The 21,114-nt window shown below is 37.2% G+C and overlaps 1 protein-coding gene across 7 annotated transcripts in view; it reads right to left on the minus strand.

Annotated features, from left to right (window-relative positions):
- The window catches only part of CCDC150 (coiled-coil domain containing 150), a 90,887-nt gene that overhangs the window by 16,061 nt on the left and 53,712 nt on the right, over window positions 1-21,114 (minus strand). For 5 of the 7 annotated variants that reach the window (XR_005719042.1, XM_040228885.1, XM_040228883.1 and 2 more), the window contains 3 exons: window positions 18,418-18,501; window positions 8,576-8,683; window positions 480-608 (listed from right to left, as the gene is read on the minus strand). Coding sequence is in view for 6 of the 7 variants with exons in the window: in XM_040228885.1 (XP_040084819.1) it covers window positions 480-608; window positions 8,576-8,683; window positions 18,418-18,501 (321 nt within the window). In the remaining variant the exon portion in view is untranslated. Of the gene's footprint in view, window positions 1-479; window positions 609-7,191; window positions 7,558-8,575; window positions 8,684-18,417; window positions 18,502-21,114 lie in introns of those variants that run through there. The other 2 variants (XM_040228884.1, XM_040228889.1) reach the window with 2 other exon arrangements.

Consider the following 21,114-nt stretch of genomic DNA (forward strand, 5'->3'; position numbering starts at 1 on the left):
TATCTGAAGGAAAAAAGAACATAAGGGAGAGTGGGAGCCGCTGAAGAATTGTGTAAGTCACAGCCCTCTTCAGAGGGGAAGGAGTCTGGGATGTGACCTCTCCTCCCACTGAGCACACACATTGTTAAGCAGAAAGCATTTGGTGATTTAACACAGAATCATAACAATGTTTTATCACATTAATAAGACATAAGTAGGTGGTTATTATTACCAAGGTCAGATGTGTTTCAACAAAAAAAGTAGACTTTTGATTAAGAAAGAAAAAAAAACACACTGTGAGTTAAATAATCTATTTTTAAGGGAAGTATTTTAAAGTTTTTCTAAAGTTATCTTTCCTTTAGAAAAGAAAATTCTCATCTGATCAATCTTCTTTGTTTTTTTTTAAACTAAAGGTAACAAGAAATGAAAGAATGTGGCTCATGAAAATTTCAGAGGCGCTTCATGTCAGTTAAAGAGTTCGCAAAGGGGTGATGTCTTGCCTTCTTGTTCTCCCTGTCCTCCAGAGTTTCAAGGTCCCCTTTCAACTTCTGACTTTCTTTCAGGGCTGCATCACGACCCTTCACTGCTTGTGAAAGCTCCGCTTCATTCTTTTCAAGAAGGGATTTCACCTTAGCAGAAAGAAAGAAATGATAATAAATGACTTTCTTAAAGCACAATCAATCAGGAGTTAGAATGTCCTGTGCTTAGTTGCTCAATCTTGGCTGACTCTTTACGACCCCATCGACTGTTAGCCTGCCAGGCTTCTCTGTCCATGGGATTCTCCAGGCTAGAATACTAGAGTGGGTAGCTGCTTCCTTCTCTAGGGGATCTTCCCAACCCAGGGATTAAACTCAGACCTCCTGTACTGCAGGTGGATTCTTTACCATCTGAGCCATCAGGGAAGCTCTGGTTAGAATAATACATAGCAATTTAGAAGCCAAATTTAAAATGTTTAATTAAATATGCTTATCTATAACTGCAAAAAAACAAAACAAAAAAACCACAAACTAGCTCTAGTAGCTGTTTTTCCCCTTAAAACTAAAAAGGAAAAAAAATCTGTTAATAAATATGTGCAAATCTCTAATATATATGTCAATATGAAAAGCCTGGAATGAGGGATATGAGAGATAAGACTATGATTATGATGGCTATTGTATAGCACAAGGAACTCTTCTCAATACTTTGTAATGACCTATATGGGAAAAGAGTGGATATATGTATAACTGATTCACTTTGCTGTACACCAGAAACTAACATAACACTGTAAATAAACTATATACCAATAAAAACTTAAAAATACTAAAAAAAACCCCCAAAAAACAAAAAATACTTCTGATGGTAAGATGAAAACTGGGGGAGAAACTGGTTATCACGGAATATGAAAATATGATGTAAATTAACAAAATACATAATAAAAGCAGGTAAGTATCAAATAGTGTCAGGAAAATAGTTATAAAAGTGTTCTAAATAGTGTTCTAATCCTAATTAAAAGTATTACAATTTTACATCCCTGAAACACTTTCAGTGTATCTACACAATCATTTCAGATCATCATACTATCTTAAATACTACTCTTAAAAAAAAAAAGTTTTATCTTAAAATAATTAGACTCACAGGGTGTTACAAAATTAGTGACAGTCCCACGCACTCTTCACCCTGCTTCTAATAATGACATCTTTACATCTTCACAATCTTCGATTGTTAATCAGATTAACTGGACTACAAAGGTTACAGTTTTCACCATTTTTTTAACCTGCATTCATCTGTGTATGCACACATACATATAACTATGTAATCTGATCCCATGCACATATTCTGGTGACCACCACCACAGTCAAGATACAGAACTGCTCCACTGCCACAAAGAACTCACTTGTATTATTTCTTTGTGTTCATGTCCTCCCCAAATCCATTCCATGTTCCTTGGCAACCACTAACTTGTTATCTATCTTTATTGTTTTTGTCATTTCAAGAATGTCATTTTAAATATTTAAAATAATTACTTATACAAAAATTAACATTTTTAAAAACAGCCATACTGGGATATAGCTGACATACAGTAAGCTGTGTACATTTAACATGTACAATTTTGAAATATGTATAAACTCTTAAAATCATCACAATAATGAACAATTTCCATTATCCTGAAACTTCCCCTAGCCTTTTTAGTAATCAAACCGTTTTCTCTCTCCCTGTTCCTACATGTCCACGCAAGGCCTCCATTGACCTATTTTCTGTCACAAGAAATTCATTTTTATTTCCTAGAATTTTATATAAATGAGGTATTTTATGTACAGTAAGTCCTCTACATACAAATGAGTTCTAAGAACGTGCTCATAAGTTCAATTTGTTCTTAAGTCTGTTAGTCTAGGTACCCAACTAACACAACCAGCTATGTAGTACTGTACTTTAATAGATTTATAACACTTTTCAGACAATACATAAAAAACAAGCAAATAAAAAATACTATTAACCTTACAGTATAGTACCTTGAAAAGTACAGCAGTACAACAGCTGGCATACAGGGGCTGACTGGCATCAAGTGAACAGGTGAGAACTGATTGGAAGAGGGAATGGAGGTGGGAGATGGTTAAGAGTTGAAGGATCATCAGCAAGAGGAGACCGAAGGCACACTGCAATTTCACTCATGCCGGACACTGATGGCACAAGTTCTGGTTACTTGCTAGATTCATTTCCAGCTACCCTCTTGAAAAAATGATCCAGTGACATCTGGGTAGTGTTAGTCACTGAGTTGTTTCTAACTTTTTGTGATCCCACGGACTGTAGCCCGGCAGGCTCCTCTTTTCATGGGATTCTTCAGGCAAGAATACTGGAGTGGGCTGCCGTTCCCTTCTCCTGAGGATCTTACTGATCCAGGGATCGAACCAACGTCTCCTGCATTGTAGGCAGATTCTTTACTGTCTGAGCTACAGCATCGTATAGCTCTTTGGCAGCACTGGACTCTTTGGTAGCACAGCCATGAAATTAAAAGATGCTTACCCCTTGGAAGAAAAGTTATGACCAACTTAGATAGCATATTAAAAAGCAAGGACATTACTTTGCCAACAAAGGTCCTTCTAGTCAAAGTTATGGTTTTTCCAGTAGTCATGTATGGATGCAAGAGATGGACTATAAAGAAAGCTGAGTGCTGAAGAATTGATGCTTTTGAACTGTGGTGTTGGAGGAGACTCTTTAGAGTCCCTTGGATTGCAAGGAGATCCAATCAGTCCTTCCTAAAGGAAATCAGTTCTGAATATTCACTGGAAGGACTGATGCCAAAGCTGCTACTCCAATACTTTGGCTACCTGACGCGAAGAACTGACTCTTTGGAAAAGACCCTGATGCTGGGAAAGACTGAAGGCAGGAGGAGAAGGGAATGACAGAGGATGAGATGGTTGGATGGCATCACTGACTCAATGGACATGAGTTTGTGTAAACTCCAGGAGTTGGTGATGGATGGGAGGCCTGGCATGCTGTAGTCCATGGGGTCGCAAAGAGTTGGACATGACTGAGCAACTGAACTGAACTGGATGGACTGTATTCTGAACAGCTGCTGCAGACTTCCAGTACCAGTCTACATTCGAATCCTGTGCCGCCTCAAATAGAACTAACCTTCATGACTAGAAATGTGAATGCAAGTTTGAAAGTTCACAACTTGAAGGTTCATATATAGAGGATGTACTGTACTCATTTTTGAATGGTTTGTTTTATTCAGCATGGTTAAGATTCACTCAATCTTCTGCATGTATCAACAGTTCTTCCTTCCTGTTGCTGAACAGTATTCTGCTAGACACTGGAGTTGTTCCATTTTTCTGTTCTGTTCAGTTGCTCACTCGTGTCCAACTCTTTGCAACCCTATGGACTGCAGTATGCCAGGCTTCCCTGTCCTTCACCATGTCCTGGAGCTTGCTCAAACTTATGTCCATTGAGTCAGTGATGCCATCCAACCATCTCATCCTCTGTCATTCCCTTCTCCTACCTTCAATCTTTCCCAACATCAGGGTCTTTTCCAATGAGTCGGCTCTTCATTCAGGTGGCCAAAGTATTGAAGCTTCAGCATCAGTCCTTCTAATGAACATTTAGGGCTGATAACCTTTAGGATTGACTGGTTTGATCTCCTTGCTGTCCAAGGGACTCCCAAGAGTCACAGTTTGAAGGCATCAATTCTTTGGCATTCAGCCTTTCTTATTGTCCAGCTTTCACATCTGTACATGACTACTGGAAAAAACATAACTTTGACTGTATGGACCATTGTCAGCAAAGTAATCTCTCTGCTTTTTAATATGCTATCTAGGTTTGTCATAGCTTTTCTTCCAAGGAGAAAGCGTCTTTTAATTTCATGGCTGCAGTGACCATCTGTAGTGATTCTGGAGCCCAAGAAAATAAAGTCTGTCACTGTTTCCCCATCTATTTGCAATGAAGTGATAGTTTTAAGCTATTACAAATAGAACTGCTTTGAGTAGTTGCATACAAATCTTTGTGTAGATATAAACTTTCATTTATCTTTGGTAAATACATAGGGGTGGAAGAGATAGGTCATATGGTTAGTAATATGTTTCATTTGAAAAAAAATTGGCTGCACCAGGTCTTAGTTGTGGCATGTGGGATCTAGTTCCCTGACCAGGGATGGAACCTGGCACCCCTGCATTGGGATTGCAGAATCTTAGCCACTGGACCACCAGTGAAGTCCCCTGTTTCACTTTTAAAGAAACTACCAAACTATTTTCCAAAATGGTTGATTTTACACTCCCTTCAACAACGTACAAGAGCTCCTCCATATCTTCACTAACACTCGGTACAATCAGTTTTTCAATTTTAAACATTCTAATAGTATGTGGTGGGCTTCCCAGGTGGCACTAGTGGTAAAGAATCCACCTGCTAAGGCAGGAGACGCAAGAGATGTGGATTGATCCCTGGGTCCAGAAGATCCCCTGGAGGTGAAAGTGTTAGTTGCTCAGTTGTGTCTGACTCTTTGTGACTCCATAGACTGTAGCCCTCACCAGGCTCTTCTGTCCATAGAATTCTCCAGGCAAGAATACTGGAGTGGACTGCCATTTCCTTCTTCAGGGGATCTTCTCAATCCAGGGATCAAACCTGGGTCTCTCACATTACAGGCAGATTCTTTACTGTCTGGTAACCCATTCCAGTATTCTTGCCTGGAAAATTCCATGGGCAGAGAAGCCTGGAGGGCTATAGTTCATGGGGTCATAAAGAGTCGGACATGACTGAACACAAACACACAATAGTGTGAGGCAGTATCTCATTGCGGTGTTAATTTGCATTTCCCTAATGCCTGATGTTTAACATCTTTTCAAATTCTTACTTATATCCATGTATCTTTTTAGTGAAATATATGTTCAAATACTTTGCCTCTTCTTTTTCCAAATTGCTTCCTTCTGAGTTTTGTGATTTTAATAAATTCTGGAGACAAAACTTTCATCACATATGTGATTTGCAATTGTTTCTTCTCCCAGCCTGTAATTTATCTCATTTTCTTAACAATGTCTTTGAAGAGCATAAGCTGTCATTTCTCTTTTTTTTTCTTTATGGATCATGCTTTTGATGTCAAATCTAAGAAATCTTTGTGTAATTCCAGATTATAAAGCTTTCTTCCAATGTTTTCTTCTGGAAGTTTTATAGTTTTAGGTTTTACCTTTAGGGCTCTCATCCATTTTGAGATAATTTTTATATACGGTAAAAGGTACAGATCAAAGGTATTTTGGTTTTTGTTTTTGCATGTGATATACAATTGCTTAAGCACCGCTTGCTGAAAAGACCATCCTTTGTCCACTTTTGCTTTGGCTGGGAGATTTTTCACTTTATCCTTTTGATACAGTGAAAAATCTCCCAGCCACCCAGTCTCCTTTCTTGAAAATAACATTGCCAATTTATTATAATTCATTTTAGAGATACTCTTTGCAAAGGTGAACACATATTTATATATTCTTCATTCTCCCAACCCTTTTGCACACAAATAGTGAAATATTTTGTACACTCTTCTGAACCTTGTTTTAACCTAACATATGTTAAGATATTTATATATCGTATATTTAAATATCTAAAAATAATTATATATCTTATATATCTGAAGATATATATATATAAAATATATATTTATATATCTGAATACATCTTATATATTGTGTGTGTGTGCTAAGTCCCTTCAGTCATGTCCAACTCTTTGCGACCCCATTGACTAGGCCACCAGGCTCCTCTGTGAAAAAGTGAAAGTGTTAGTCACTCAATTCTGTTTTTTTTGTGTTGCAACCCATGGACTGTGCGTGCCTGCCAGGCTCCTCTGTCCATGGGATTCTCCAGGCAAGAATACTAGACTGGGTATAGCCATTCCCTTCTCCAGGGGAACTTCCCAACCCAGGGATCAGACTCAGGGATTGAATCTAGGTCTCCTGCATTGCAGGCAGATTCTTTACCATCTGACCCACAGGGAAGCCCAAGAAATAAAGGTAAACAAAGCCAAATTGTCCTTTTTGGGAAGAGGACACTCCAAACATCAACAAAGAATGCCTTTTCCCCATATCTCCCTCAACATTATACTTCCCTATAACTTTTAATGTGTAACATTTAAAATACTTTTTCTGTAGGGATCCAAGCAGAGTACAAAAGATGCTAACTTAGACGTTTTGAAAACCTATTGAATGGGAAAAGTACATTAGAAGAACATAGTGTTTACAGTTTTACCAGTGTTTATATAAATTTGAAAAGGCTGCTAGCCAAAGTACTTAACAAAAGTATGTAAACATTAGTTAACTCTAAGACAAGTTATAGTACTTTCTGTTTTTAAATAGGAAACAAAGATAGCTGCTCTAGTAAGTTTTTTGGGCAAAATATATGCCAGCATCCAAGATATTAGGGCTTCTATTTATGTACTTCTACTTTAAAATCACCCTTTATCCACACATTTTACTGTAAATGTTAAGATTATTAACATACTAATTTTTAAGAAATAGAAAATTAGATTTAAAAAATCTCAATCGTTAGTGTTAAGCCAAATTGGACATTTCTGTGTCCAAAAGAAGAAGTATCAGATAGCTAGAATGATGGTTTCAATCTACATTAGTCTATCCTGTTTGTGAAGAAGCTTGTTTCCTTGTTAGTATGCACATCTCTAAACTTTATCTCTCTAGATGTTACTACTTTTCTTCATTGTTGTATAAATCTGAAATTTCTTTATGATTTCTGGTCTTCACTTACCGAATCTCGATTAAGAAAATTTGGTGACTCATCATTTATTAATGGTCTTGAGGCAAGAATGTCTATTTTACCTTCTAGTCTTCCCTCCATGGTTTTAATGGCATTCAAGAGAGTCTTTAGAGAGATCCTAGAGTCTCCAATCTCCTGAGAAGACCTCACAGAAGTCAGGTTAGGTGCAAAGGTCACACGGCGTGTGGGGTTTGGCACAACACTGGGCAAAGCTGAGGAAGTTCGTTCCTTTACGCTGTTTACAGGAGGCCTATAGCTTTCAAGGAATTTAGAAGAAGCAGGCCTCTCTGGAGATTTCCTTCTTCTTGGAGGCATCACCAATTGAGAAAAACAAATCAACTAAACCTAGGATTATTTTTCAATAGGTGCCCCGTTTACTGTGAGAAACAACACACTATTCTAAACAAAGCTGTGATGGAAAATATACTTAAAAATGTGTTCCTTTGCTTTCAGAATGAAAAAAAATAACCAGAATGAAGTATGTCCTAGTGAAGAAAGAAAGCGAATCTAATGAAGCCCCCTTTTCCAGTGTAGTCAGATGGTTAGAACGCTAGCAGCATTCCATCTGAAGATACATTCTAGTTCCTTGGTTACCTGAGGTATAATATACACAAATGTTATAGACACAAACATTACACATGCTAACACTGAGTGTTAAGAATTAAAAATAAACAGATAATGTGGTAAATTGTAAATCACTGAAATGAATCACTTTTTTTTACTAACACATATTCCTGGATTGTTTTCTTCACTAAATGTTTTATATACCTTACTTGTCTAATTTTCTCTTCATCTGTTAAAGTATTATGTGACTTATGACAGGTTTCCAGTCTCAAGAGCCATCATGTTGACAAGTAAGCACCTTCACTACTAATATCTCTTTCAAGTGTGCTGTTGTGGGTCGTGCTGGCATCAAGTTCTGTCTTTGCCTATAGCTAAAAAAATCAAAGATACTTGTTCCTCGCATCTGCCAAAAGTTTTAAGGCTCACATCAAAAAACCCCACTTCCTCTATGAACAACATGATTCATGATGCTTTCATCATAATAATGCTCCCTAAGGATGCTCCCAATACAATCTATTTTGTTTCCGAAAGCCATAATCTATAATAAAATCTACTGAGTACATTCCTAATCCTCCAGTTAGAGCATAAGCAAGCTGAATGTCCCAATCCTTATTCTGGCATCTTTCTGAAATCCTCTAGGATTAAGTGGAACTTTGTCCGTAGAGGGTGTTTTAAAAAATGTTTGTTAAATGGAGTACAGTGAGAGAATATTCATCTTCCTGGGATTGTATGGTGAGGTGGGGAGAAAGGCCTGTTTCTTAAAAGCTAATGAAAACATAAAAGCAATCTGTTTTGTAGCTATTAATCACACCTGAGCATATTTGCCTTCTAGTGCCTTATTCAACTTGCGTAGATGATCATTCTGTGAACTGGTTTCAGTAAGAGAATGCAGTTGTTCTTCTAGCTGCTTAACTTTTGTCTAGAGGAAAAAAACAGAAGAGCAATAAAATAAGCCTTGCTGATGAAATAGATAGATATATACACTTTTACAAAGTTAAAAAAAAAGTCAAGAATTTTTTGGGAAAAAAAATCACAGCAAATTCTTAAGAAAGCAAGCCTACATTTTTCAATGATTCTATGTCAACTAAAATAGTTACTTCAACAAATAAAAGTAGGCTGCATACAAGTACTGAGATAACTCATTTGGTTTATGGCACTCCAAATTAACACAGTTCATGAACGTGACAGTGAGACTTTGTGGGCAATGTATTTTCATTTCTATTTTAAAGGAATTGTGGTATCTAGCTCTCTGAAACCTTTCTGAGTACAAATAATTAGAATTGTCAGTATGTAAGGAGGAGACAGAATTTTGTGTTTTACCAACAGAGAATTACAAAAGCTGAATTAACAGAATTCTTATAGGCTGAATTATATTTGAAAATGAACTCATAAAGCTGACTATTCATATCTTTAAAGATGATGATTATTTGGGGGAATGTGCATGCTAAGTTGTTCCAGTATTGTTCAACTCTTTGGGATCCTATGGACCTCCACTAGGCTCCTCTGTCCATGGGATTCTCCATAAGCAAGAATACTGGAGTGGGTTGCCATTTTCTCCTCCAGGGGGATCTTTCCAACCCAAAGACTGAATCCTAGTCTCTTACTCCTCCTGCACTGGCAGGCAGGTTCTTTACCACTGAGTGCCACCTGGGAAGCCCCATTTGGGGAAATGAGTCATTAATATTTACGTACAAATCTTCAAATTGTGTATTTCTCTATGTTTTCTTCCTCTTATTTCCAATCCTTTCGTGCAAATAACATTACTGAGCCTATCTCTGAATGAGAAAAAGTTTCATCCAAAATTTTTAAATAAACTTCTTCCTCTCTTAGAATCTTTTATTTCCCACCTGTGAAGGGCATACTCCTCTTGGTTGTAGGTACTGATAATTTTTAGCAACTGTTAAAATTTCAGTGATAATATTAACTTTTTTTGGAAAGGCTACACGACAACACATTTTGTCTCAGGAAATCTCTTGTTTCATCATCAGAATCCTTTCTCTCATCTTTGCCTGTTTCTGTTTCTCTCTTCCACAGTGTATAGTATAAAACAACTTTACACATGGACATCACCAAATGGTCAATACCAAAATCAGAGTGATTACATTCTTTGTAGCCAAAGATGGAGAAGCTGTAGACAGTCACCATAAACAAGACCTGGAGCTGACTGTGGCTCAGATCATTAGTGTCTCATAGCAAAACTCAGGCCTAAACTAAAAGTGGGAAAAAACACTAGGCCAGCCCAGGTATGACTTAAGTCAAATCCCCTATGAATACACAGTGGTGGTGACAAATAGATTCAAGGGGCTAGATATAGTAAACAGAGTGCCTTAAGAACTATGGACAGAGGTTCATAATATTGTACAGAGGCATCGAACAAAACCATCCTAAAGAAAAAGAAAAGCAAGAAGGCAAAGTGGTTGTCTGAGAAGGATTTACAAATAGCTGAATAAAGAAGAGAAATGAAAAGCAAGGGGGAAAGAGAAAGGTACACCCAACTGAATGCAGAGTTCCACAGAATAGCAGAGACAGAAAGCCTTCTTCAATGAACAATGCAAAGAAAAAGAGGAAAACAACAGAAGGGGAAAGACTAGAGATTTCTTCAAGAAAACTGGATACATCAAAGAAATATTTAATCCAAAAATGGGCACAATAAAGGACAGAAATGGTGAAGACCTAATAAAAGCAGAAGGGATCAAGAAGAGATGGAAAGAATACAGAGAACTGTACAAAAAAGATCTCAATGACCCAGATAACCACAATGGTGTGGTCAGTCACCCAAACCCAGAAAAAAACCTATAAATCTAGTGGAGGTGATCAAATTCCAGCAGAGCTTTAAGATGATGCTATCAAAGTGCTGCACTCAACATGTTAGCAAGTTTGGAAAAGCCAGCAGTGGCCACAGGACTGGAAAAGGTCAATCCTCATCCCAATTCCCAAGAAGGGCAGTACTGAAGAATGTTCAAAACACCGGACAACTGCCCTCATCTTCTCATGCTAGTAAGGTTATGGCTCAAAATCCTACATGCTAGGATTCAGCATTGTGTGAACTGAGAACTTCCAGATGTCCAAGCTGGATACAGAAAAGGCAGAGGAACCAGAGATCAAATTGCCAACATTTGCTGGATCATAGAAAAAGCAAGGGAATTCCAGAAAAACATCTACCTCTGTTTCATTGACAATGCTAAAGCCTTTGACTGTGTGGATCATAACAAACTGTGGAAAACTCTTAGAGATGGGAATGCCAGATCATCTTACCTGTCTCCTGAGAAACCTATATGCTGGTCAAGAAGCAAAAGTTAGAACCTTGTATGGAACAACTGACTGGTTCAGGATTGAGAAAGGAGGATGACAAGGCTCTTTACTGTCACCCTGTTTATTTAACTTATACCAGAGCACATTATGAGAAATGCTGGGTTGGATGAGTTACAAACTGGAAACAAGATTGTCGGGAGAAATATCAACAACCTCAGATATGTGGATGATACCACCCTAATGGCAGAAAGCAAATAGGAACTACAGAGTCTCTTGATGAGGGTGAAGGATGAGAGTGAAAAAGCCAGTTTAAAATATTAAAAAAACGTAAGATCATGGCTTCTGGTCCTATCACTGCATGGCAACTAGAAGGGGAAAAAGTGGAAGCAGTGACAGATTTTCTCTTCTTGGGCTCCAAAATCACTGCAGACAGTGACCACAGCCATGAAATTAAAGAAGCTTGGTCCTTGGAAGAAAAGCTATGACAAACCTAGACAGTGTATTCAAAAGCAGAGACATCACTTTGCTAACAAAGGTCCATACAGTCAAAGCTTGGGTTTTTCCAGTAAGACATGTACAGATGTGAGAGTTGGACCATAAAGAATGCTGAATGCCAAAAAATTTATGTTTTCAAACTTCCATGATGGAGGAGACTCTTGACAGCCCTTGGACAGCAAGGAGATCAAACCAGTTGATCCTAAAAGACATTAACCCTGAATATTCACTGGAAGGACTAATGCTGAAGCTGAAGCTCAATACTTTGGGCCACCTGATGCGAACTGCTGACTAATTGGAAAACACCCTGATGCTGGGAAAGACTGAAGGCAGAAGGAGAAAAGGGTGACAGGATGAGATGGTTGGATGAACTTGGGCAAACTCTGGGAAATGGTGGGCCACAGGGAAACCTGGTCTGCTGCAGGCCATGGGGTCATGAAGAGTAGAACACGACCTGGTGACTGAACAACACAGTATAAAACATGCTGTGTGGCTCCCCATTAAGTGGCTTTCACTTAAGGTTCAGAATTAGAATGGCTGCCTCTAAAGGTGTGTTTCGATGCAACAATTATTCTCATTTTAAATAAAAGTAAACCACTGTTAATCTTAGAACTCAGTGGAAAAGTACTGATAAACACTCAAAGAATTTTAAATTTGCCTCTCTTCAAGCAAAACACACATTGTTTTTTGTGGGTAATTTTTCTCAGGTAATTACCCTACCCTCAGCTTCAAGGTACTCAATAAAATGCTCTGAAACTTGTTAGATGGCATATTCGCATCTATAAGCCACTTTAGTTTTTGCAATGGGTCTCTTTTTCAAAAGGATTTTTAATTCAGGACATTCAAATGGGAAGAACATAGAAGCAAATAAATCCTACTACCCTCAGAGATCTGATGTTTCTATGTCATTAAATCCATGAAAAATAGCTTCCATAGCCAGCTTATTAGGCAGTCTCAAAAAAAGCAGTATTTAGGTCAAGGTCATTTCCTCCTATTATTTCAAATGATTTAAATATAGAGATATGTATTTTTAAAAATTGAGGTACAGCTAATTTACAGTATTATGTAAGTTTCAAATGTGCAACACAGTGATTCACAATTTTTGAAGATTATACTCCATTTCGTTATTATGAAATATCGGCTACATTTCATGTGATATACAGTCTATCTTTGTAGCTTATTTTATGCACAGTAGTCTGTACCACTTAATTCCTTACCCCACTACTGCCTGTTATATATATTTTGAAATATAAACCTATAAAAATGTAACAGCAGTTAGGACTCCATGCTTCCAGTGCACGGGGCACAGTTTCGATCCCTGGAAGGGGAACTACACTCACATGCTGCACAGGACAGACCAACACAGAAAAGGAACTGTGAGATACCTAAGAGATCGAGGACAAGAAAAACTTATTTTTATTTTTATGTGTTTCCTAGTGCAAGCATTCTAAATGAATGCTATTGAGAAATTTCCTACGTTTTTTTTTTTCAGTACATATGATAAATTAGAAATTAAGTAGGACAAGCCTATAATGTTAGCGCCTTCATAGTTTAGATTGAGTTTCATATCTGAAACAATCTGAACTGCCGAAGTTATGTATTTTGACTTGAAATATGATAATATAGTCATAAAACTGTGAAAACTTCAGCACAGCACTCTTAATAACATTCATATAATTCCATGCAGCAATTCAAGCCAAAGCAGCATTAATACAACGAACAGCATGGATGAATCTCTCAACTATAATGCTGGGTGAAAGAAACAAGACACACAAAGTATATTCTGTTACAATTATATAAAGTTCAAAACAGGTAAAACTAATCTGGCTATGGAAGTCAAGATGATGGATAGTAACATCATGCGAGACAGTGACTGAAAAAGGTTATGAAATGAGTTCCGGGAACATTCTGTTTCTTATTCTGAGTGCTGGTCACACGGATACTTTTACTTTGTGAAAATTCATGAGCTGTATCTTGTGTACTTTTCTGTATGTTATAGCTTAATAAATTTACTGAAACAAAACTCTTAAATAATCTTTAAACTAAGATCATAAAAGCAGCTGCCTATAATAAGGGGCCAAGTAGCTAAGATAATATTTGAATCCAGCTGGTATAAGAGTGATGGGATTGATGGTAGATTAGAGTGAGCCTAAAGCACTAACTGACATACGTTTAAAGACAAGGAAAAAAGTGATAGAAATCTTTCAGACCTATACAGTAACAGCCCATCTACCCATCACTCAACTTGGAAAGAATAAAACATACAAATATACCTCTGTGTAGCCTAATCCAACAAATATCTTCCTCCCATTCTAGAGTTTACTACTATCCTGAATTTAGTGTTTATCATTCCTATTCCTTTTAAATAATTTTACTATAAATGTATCCCTAAACAGCCATGGACAGAGGAGCCTGGTGGGCTATAGTCTACAGCCTGGGGTCACAAAGAGTCAGACACAACTGAGTGACTAACACTTTCACTTTTAAAACATTATGCAGTATTATTTTATGAGATTCATCTACTTTATAAGATTCATAACACTGTCATTCTACATTCTCTTATACAGACTGCTTTCTAAACTTTCAGGAGAAATTTGAGAGAGTCTAGTAAAATTCAATTTATGTGCACCCTGAATGCATGGTGAGTCACTTCAGTTGCGTCAGGCTCTTTGTGACCCTATGGACTGTGGCCCACCAGGCTCCTCTGTCCATCGGATTCTCCAGGCAAGAATACTGGAGGGCATTGCCATTTCCTTCTCCAGGGGATCTTCCTGACCAAGGGACTGAACTGGTGTCTCTTATGTCTCCTGCACTGGCAAGCTACAACCCAGTAATCCTCATAAGAATTATAGTTAGAGACTCTTTGGATGTGTGTACAAAGACATGTATAAGAATTTATCATACAAGCATTGTTTGTAAGCAATTGAAAACTGCCTAAATATCCATCAACATAAAGGATAAATACATCTGGACATATTTAGATAATGTAATAGTATACAGCACCAAATATCAAATCAAAATCAAGTTTGAATGTGAGGCAGCGGTTTCTGACAGTCTACATTAACACCTGAAACCCAGTATTTATATTATTAGTTAAAAAAAATGCAATCTCTTTTCTAATATGGTTGATACATAATATTTTAATTAATTATAATCCAACTGAGAGAAAACAGACTATTTTGATTATGTTTAGTATGCAGCTCTTTCTTTAGATTACCTGGCAAGAATAATGTATCATTTACAATAGCCAAGACATGAAAGCAACCAAAATGTCCATCAGCAGATGAATAAAGAATATGGTGCATGCATACACACACACACACACACAAACACAGAGAGAGGAATATTACTCAGTCATAAAAAGAGCAAAATAATGCCATTTGTAGCAACATGGATCACCCTAGAGATTATCAAACTACATGACGTCAGACAGAAAAAGAAAAATAACACAGATATTTATATGTGGAATCTGAAATATGATATGAAAGTGAAAGTCACTCGGTTGTGTTTGACTCTTTGAGAACCCATGGACTATAGCCTGCCAGACTCGTTTGTCCATAGAATTATCCACACAAGAATGCTAGAGTAGGTAGCCTTCCCCTTCTCCAGGAGATCTTCCCAACTCAGGGATCGAACCCAGGTATCCCACATTGCAGGCAGATTCTCTGTCTGAGCCAAATATGATATAAATGACATTACTTACAAAACAGAAACAAGACTCACAGGCATGAAAACATAAAAAAAACAAACTTATGGTTACCAAAAGGAACAGTGAAGGAGGCAGCTAAATTAGTAGGAGTTTGGGATTGGAGAATTCAAGCTATTGTGTATAAAACAGACAAACAACAAGCTCCCACTGTACAGAACAGGGAACTATATTCAGTATTTTGTAATAAAGTATAATATAAAATAATATGAAAAAGAATATATAACTGAATCACTTTGCTGCACACCAGAAACTAACACAAGATTGTAAATTAACTATATTTCAATTAAAAAAAGTAATGTGCTATATGGGCTTCCCTGGTGGCTCAGGGGTAATGATAGCAACACCACCACCACCACTAATATGCTATATAAGAGCACTTTCCCTTGGGCTCATGAGATCAGTATCTTTGCAGTGTTTCAACACAAAGCTTGACATAAAAACACCAGTGAATCAATAGTTTCAAAAATGTTTCAGCTTTCAAAACACGTTGGCCCTTATATAGGAATACAGGCAGAAAAAAGGCACCTATTTTCCTTAAGATTATAAGGATAATCTCAAATGTGTAACTGAGGTTTAAAATGTTAGAAAAGTAACATCAGACTCACTAACAAACCTTAAAATGTATTGCACACCCAGAAAAAATTTGGCTTCAAGTTGCCTATAAGTGTTTGTGATTTTTCTCACACACATAAAAATATACTTCATTTCTCCTGGGAAAGCTAAAAGAAGGTCAATACTATGGGCCATAGTTTCTATGAGACCATTAGTTTCACAAAGGAGAAAGTTCTTTTGTGCCTGTAATAATCTATATATCCAGCCTGTTACACAGTCTTTTCTAGTGAGAAAGTAAGAGAGGTGTGCTTCCCCAGCTCACTTCATAGGTTAAGATGAAACTCAAGAAAATTAAGACTTGTGCAAGATTACACAAATATAGATTATACTTAAATGTATCATTGCCTCCAGAAAATATTAATTAAAAGGATGCAAATAGTGGTCAAACAGCTCTCCTGCTGTTTCTGTCCTGGATCATGTCTGCTAATCTGATAGCTAAGTCCCTTGAATAGATAAGATTAATGCTGAGGTACATGGCAAGCCTCTAGTGAGATTACTTATTCTATCAGCTCTATAGGTGCCAAGCCTAACCAGACATTGCTTCATAGCATTCAGTCCAGTGGTGCTCAATGGCTGCACCATGGAATCACTGGGGAGTTTTAAAAAGTATTAAAGCCTATATAACATACTCTTTGAGATTCTGATTTAATTGCTCTGGGGTGCAAGCCTTTTCATGGGGATTTTTCCCCTTTTATTTTGAAAATGTTTGAACATACAGACACCTGCCATCCAAATTTAACCATTACATTCTTATACTTGCTTATCATATATCCATCTATCACTTCTTCCTATGTATGTAAAAAAACTAATTTTTTTTAATGATTCATTTGAAAGTAAATGGCAGACATCATACACTTCCCAGCAAGAGGTGTTTTTAAAATTCCCCAGAGGAGTCTACTGTGTAGCTGAAGCTGCTGCTGCTAAGTCGCTTCAGTTGTGTCTGACTCTGTGCGACCCCATAGATGGCAGCCCACCAGGCTCCCCAGTCCCTGGATTCTCCAGGCAAGAACACTGGAGTGGGTCGCCATTTCCTTCTCCAACGCATGAAAGTGAAAAGTGAAAGGGAAGTCGCTCAGTCGTGTCTGACTCTTAGCAAAACCATGGACTGCAGCCCACCAGGCTCCGCCGTCCATAGGATTTTCCAGGCAAGAGTACTAGAGTGGGGTGCCATTGCCTTCTCCAGTAGCTGAAGCTAAGAACCATTAACTCAGACTTCAGTGTTTCTACCAAAGTCGGTTTAAGGCAGACTTAGTTATATTAGTGGCAAGTTTCCTGCTCTGTGGATACTACAGAGGCAAAACCCACATTAAATTAAAGAACAATGAAATTAAAGAACACGGAATTAAAGAATCATCTTATGCATTCAAGGCAATTCCATTGCCTTGAGACCTAATTTCCAGGATTATTTCTTTTTAGGAATGTTAGAAAAATTCAGCAAAAAAGAAAACATATGTGATAGAAACCAAGATGGTGGAGTAGGACAACACTGAGCTCATCTACCCTTCCAAATAAATAAAAAATGCATCTATATGTGGAGCAGCTCTCATTAAAACCAATGAACCTGGAGAAAGATGTCTACAACCAAGCCTGTAAAGAAAGACAAACACAGTTTGGTAGGGAGACATGATCAGGTCAGGATTTGTGCCCCTAGTAGAGACACAGAAAAAAAAGCGATATCATAGGTTCAGAGATCCTCCCTGGGGATTTTGGGGCTCACGCCACATATTAGGAATCGCAGTTCTGGGGACCAACACTGGAAAGATGAGTCCCATTACCTGGTTTGAAAATCAGTGGGACATACCAGAGAGTTGTAAGGAACAGACCCCACTCCTAAAGAGCACACACAGGCTTGCTTACTCCTAGGAACAAGGCAGAGGAAACCAGTGGAAATTAGGCTGGGGCCCCAACAGGTGACCGAGCCCACACCAGATACCAGCTCCAGACCCTCTTGCTTTGGAGCAGCTCCCCACTAGGGCAAAGGCTGGCACTGTCAAGAAGAGTGAGCGACTGGGGGAGATGGAGCTGGATCAAACCTAGCCCTGTGCCTGAACAGAGTGAGGGTAACCATAACTAGTGTGTGTAAAAGTGGTGGGGCAGGAGCTGAAACTGAAACTCTTGACTATGGATAAAATAAGCTATAAGACTCTGTTGTTCAGCACAGGAAATACTGCCAATATTTTATAATAACTTTAGAATATGATCTATAAAAATACTGAATCACTGCTGTATACTCAAAGCTAACATAATATTGGAAATCAACAAAACTTCAATAAAAAGAGACAGAACATAGGCTTTCTACATTGGCAGCAAATGACTATGCATAAAATAATTATAATAAAGTTTCATATTGTCACAGAATGAACCTTGGGATCACACTTTTAGGTTTCAGCATTATATAATAAGTGTGTAAATAGAGGTCAGCTGGATGTGAATAAGGGACCAAGCTTACGGAGGTTTAAAAACTTGTCCAAAGTTACAGAACTGGTAAACGACCAAGCTAGGTCCTCTTCAAAAGTCCAGCAATATTTAGCTTCACAATTGGCATTAGAAAATGAGAAAAAAAATCAGAAAATGAAATTTCATACCTGAAGTTTTCCCTTTTCATAGGCCAGTTTATTTTTACTGTCAGTAATTTTTCCCAAGACGTTTTCCACCTGTTGTTGGGCAAGCTAATAAAACAAACATAGGTATCAGTATCTCTAGACATAGAATGAATAATTACCTTTCTTCTTAAACAAGCATTTATACCCTTACTATTTCTACAGTAATGAATCCAGGATTTGTATTTATTTGCTACTGCTACATCTTTGGCCTTCTTTAGACAGCTGATCATAGTGTAATATGCAACACATATCATAACTCTTTGCAGCCCCATGGACTGTAGTCCACCAGGTTCCTCTATCTGTGGAATTCTCCAGACAAGAATACTGGAGTGGGTTGCTATGTCCTTCTCCAGGGGATCTTCCTGACCCAGGAATCAAACCCAGGTCTCCCACATTGCAGGCAGGTTCTTTACTGTTTGAGCTACCCAGGAAGCCCGGCAACACATAGGGAAACTTCTAATGAAGTATGAGTGCCTGAAGAGTCACAGAGTTTGTTTTTGTTTCCTAACTCTATTTTTGTTACATAAATTATCCCTTTGTAGTTGCAATCTCAGCCAGATGTAGATGGTTTTATTAGTGGTTATAGATATGCAGTTTGAGGATTACAGTATCCATAGGGTTCTATATCCGCTAGTTCAACCAACCGTGGATGGAAAATATTCAGGAAAAAAATGATTTCCAGCTAGTTCAAAAAGCAAAACTTGAATTTGCCACATATGGGCAACTAACAACTCCTTACAATAACATTACATTGTGCTAGGTATTATATGCAATCTAGAGATATTTAAAGGATATGGAAGGATGTGCGTAGAATATATGCAAATATATCATTTTATATAAGAGACTCCAGTATCCACAGATTTTGGTATCTGTGGGGGTCCTGGAACTAATCCTCCATGGATACTGAGGGATAACTGTAGCTCTTTAAGAAAATGGTCACAACCACTTGGACAACCAGAGACACTTCAGTTACCATAGTTAAAAGGCAGTTAGGAAAAAAAAACTGAAAAGGCAAAAGAAATGCTTGTTGGAAACATTGTTTGACAAAGTACTCAACACAATGTTACCTATAACAAACATTACTGAAGCTTCTATATTTCATGAAATCACATATTTAAGCATTAAAACAACCTTTAATAATGACAGTTATTTTTTTCCTATGCCTTTTTGCTCACCTTTTCAGAAGAAGTAAGTATAAAACAGATTCTCTTGATTAAATTTTGGACCTTACTGGTATACTTGAGGAACACTACTAGTGACTGGAAGATGGAAATTTTCACCTTCCACAATCAGTTTCACTGTTGTATCTTAATAACAGAAAATACTGATATTTGCCATTAAGTCAAAACCACCTTTATAAGTTCATGGTAGGGATAATACACACAAAAGCAAATGTGACTAAGAACACAAATTCTTATCACAGGGGCCAACTAGCTACACTATGGATCATCTGCAGTTAATTTTGAGTTCAAAGTCTTGTTGATGTTGGTAAATATCCTATGCTGACAAAATCATTATTTCTGGCTTATATTTGCTTAATCCGTGAATAACAGAACAAGGCTCCTTTTTAGCATTTAAAGCCAAAGAATTTACATTCAACTTTAGGCAAATTTTAAAGATAAAAACATATATGTTGGGATATTAATTTACACAAGAGATGCTCCTCACTGTCTTCAACACAGCCAATCTGTGGTGCACTTTATTTCATCTTAAATATTGTGAATATTTTCCAAATAAAAGTAAAAAAAAATTCCAAACTAGATTACTATATAACATGTAACTCATTTTTTCCTCTGTTCAAATATTTTCATGACAGCATACAAGAGATCACATTAGTCTGAAGCATTGTCTTCTTGGTAGTTGCCTTTACTAGAAGAATTAAGCCATTTTAGACATTCTAGACTTAAAAAAACAGATGGAAAAATTAGTGACTAGTTCTACTATAAAATTATGTACATTCAATATAAACATGTGTACCCAATATTAGGGATCAGTGGGTTACTAACTAGTATGGCCATCCAGGCATTTGTCACATCAGATATTTATTTCATACTTATTTATACATATTCACACTTTCAGTTTTTTAAAGTTTCACTTTTAATTGCTGTGTGTTGCTCCCACCAAGGCAATTTTTTAAAAAAGCATTAAGACCAATTAAGTATCGGTTTCAAAGGAACCTAACAGAAATGTAGACTGCTAGCAATAAACAGGAGGCCAGTAATGATATATTATCATAACATTAACTTTTTGTCTATGGAAGACATACAGTCCTCCTTTAACACAACATTTTAGAAACTATGATGTAAAAAATGTAAAATCATCCCACAAATGAACATTTGGGGCTATGTTTTGATCAAGTCTTCAGCAGAAAATATATTACAAGGATGGCTGATAACACTACAAAAACAAAGCTACACCATATAACTAATAAAATAAAAGCTTAACTATTTAAAATTTAAAATTCAGTTCCAAGTTCTATAAATCAAGGTGCCCAAAGCATTGCAAAGTGTACATAAGGCTTATAAAAAATCAAGAGCTAGATTTAACCAAAAATATGCTATTACACATAAGAACACTCAAAAATACTCTGTGTTCTTGGAATGTTGAAGACTTTTATTTTTTTAAAAGAACTTGGAGAGTCTGGGTCTCTTATACAAATTTTTTAAATAATGGCAATAT

This window comes from Oryx dammah, unplaced genomic scaffold (genome assembly GCF_014754425.2).
Source record: "Oryx dammah isolate SB20612 unplaced genomic scaffold, SCBI_Odam_1.1 HiC_scaffold_27, whole genome shotgun sequence".
Taxonomy (NCBI): Eukaryota; Metazoa; Chordata; class Mammalia; order Artiodactyla; family Bovidae; genus Oryx; species Oryx dammah.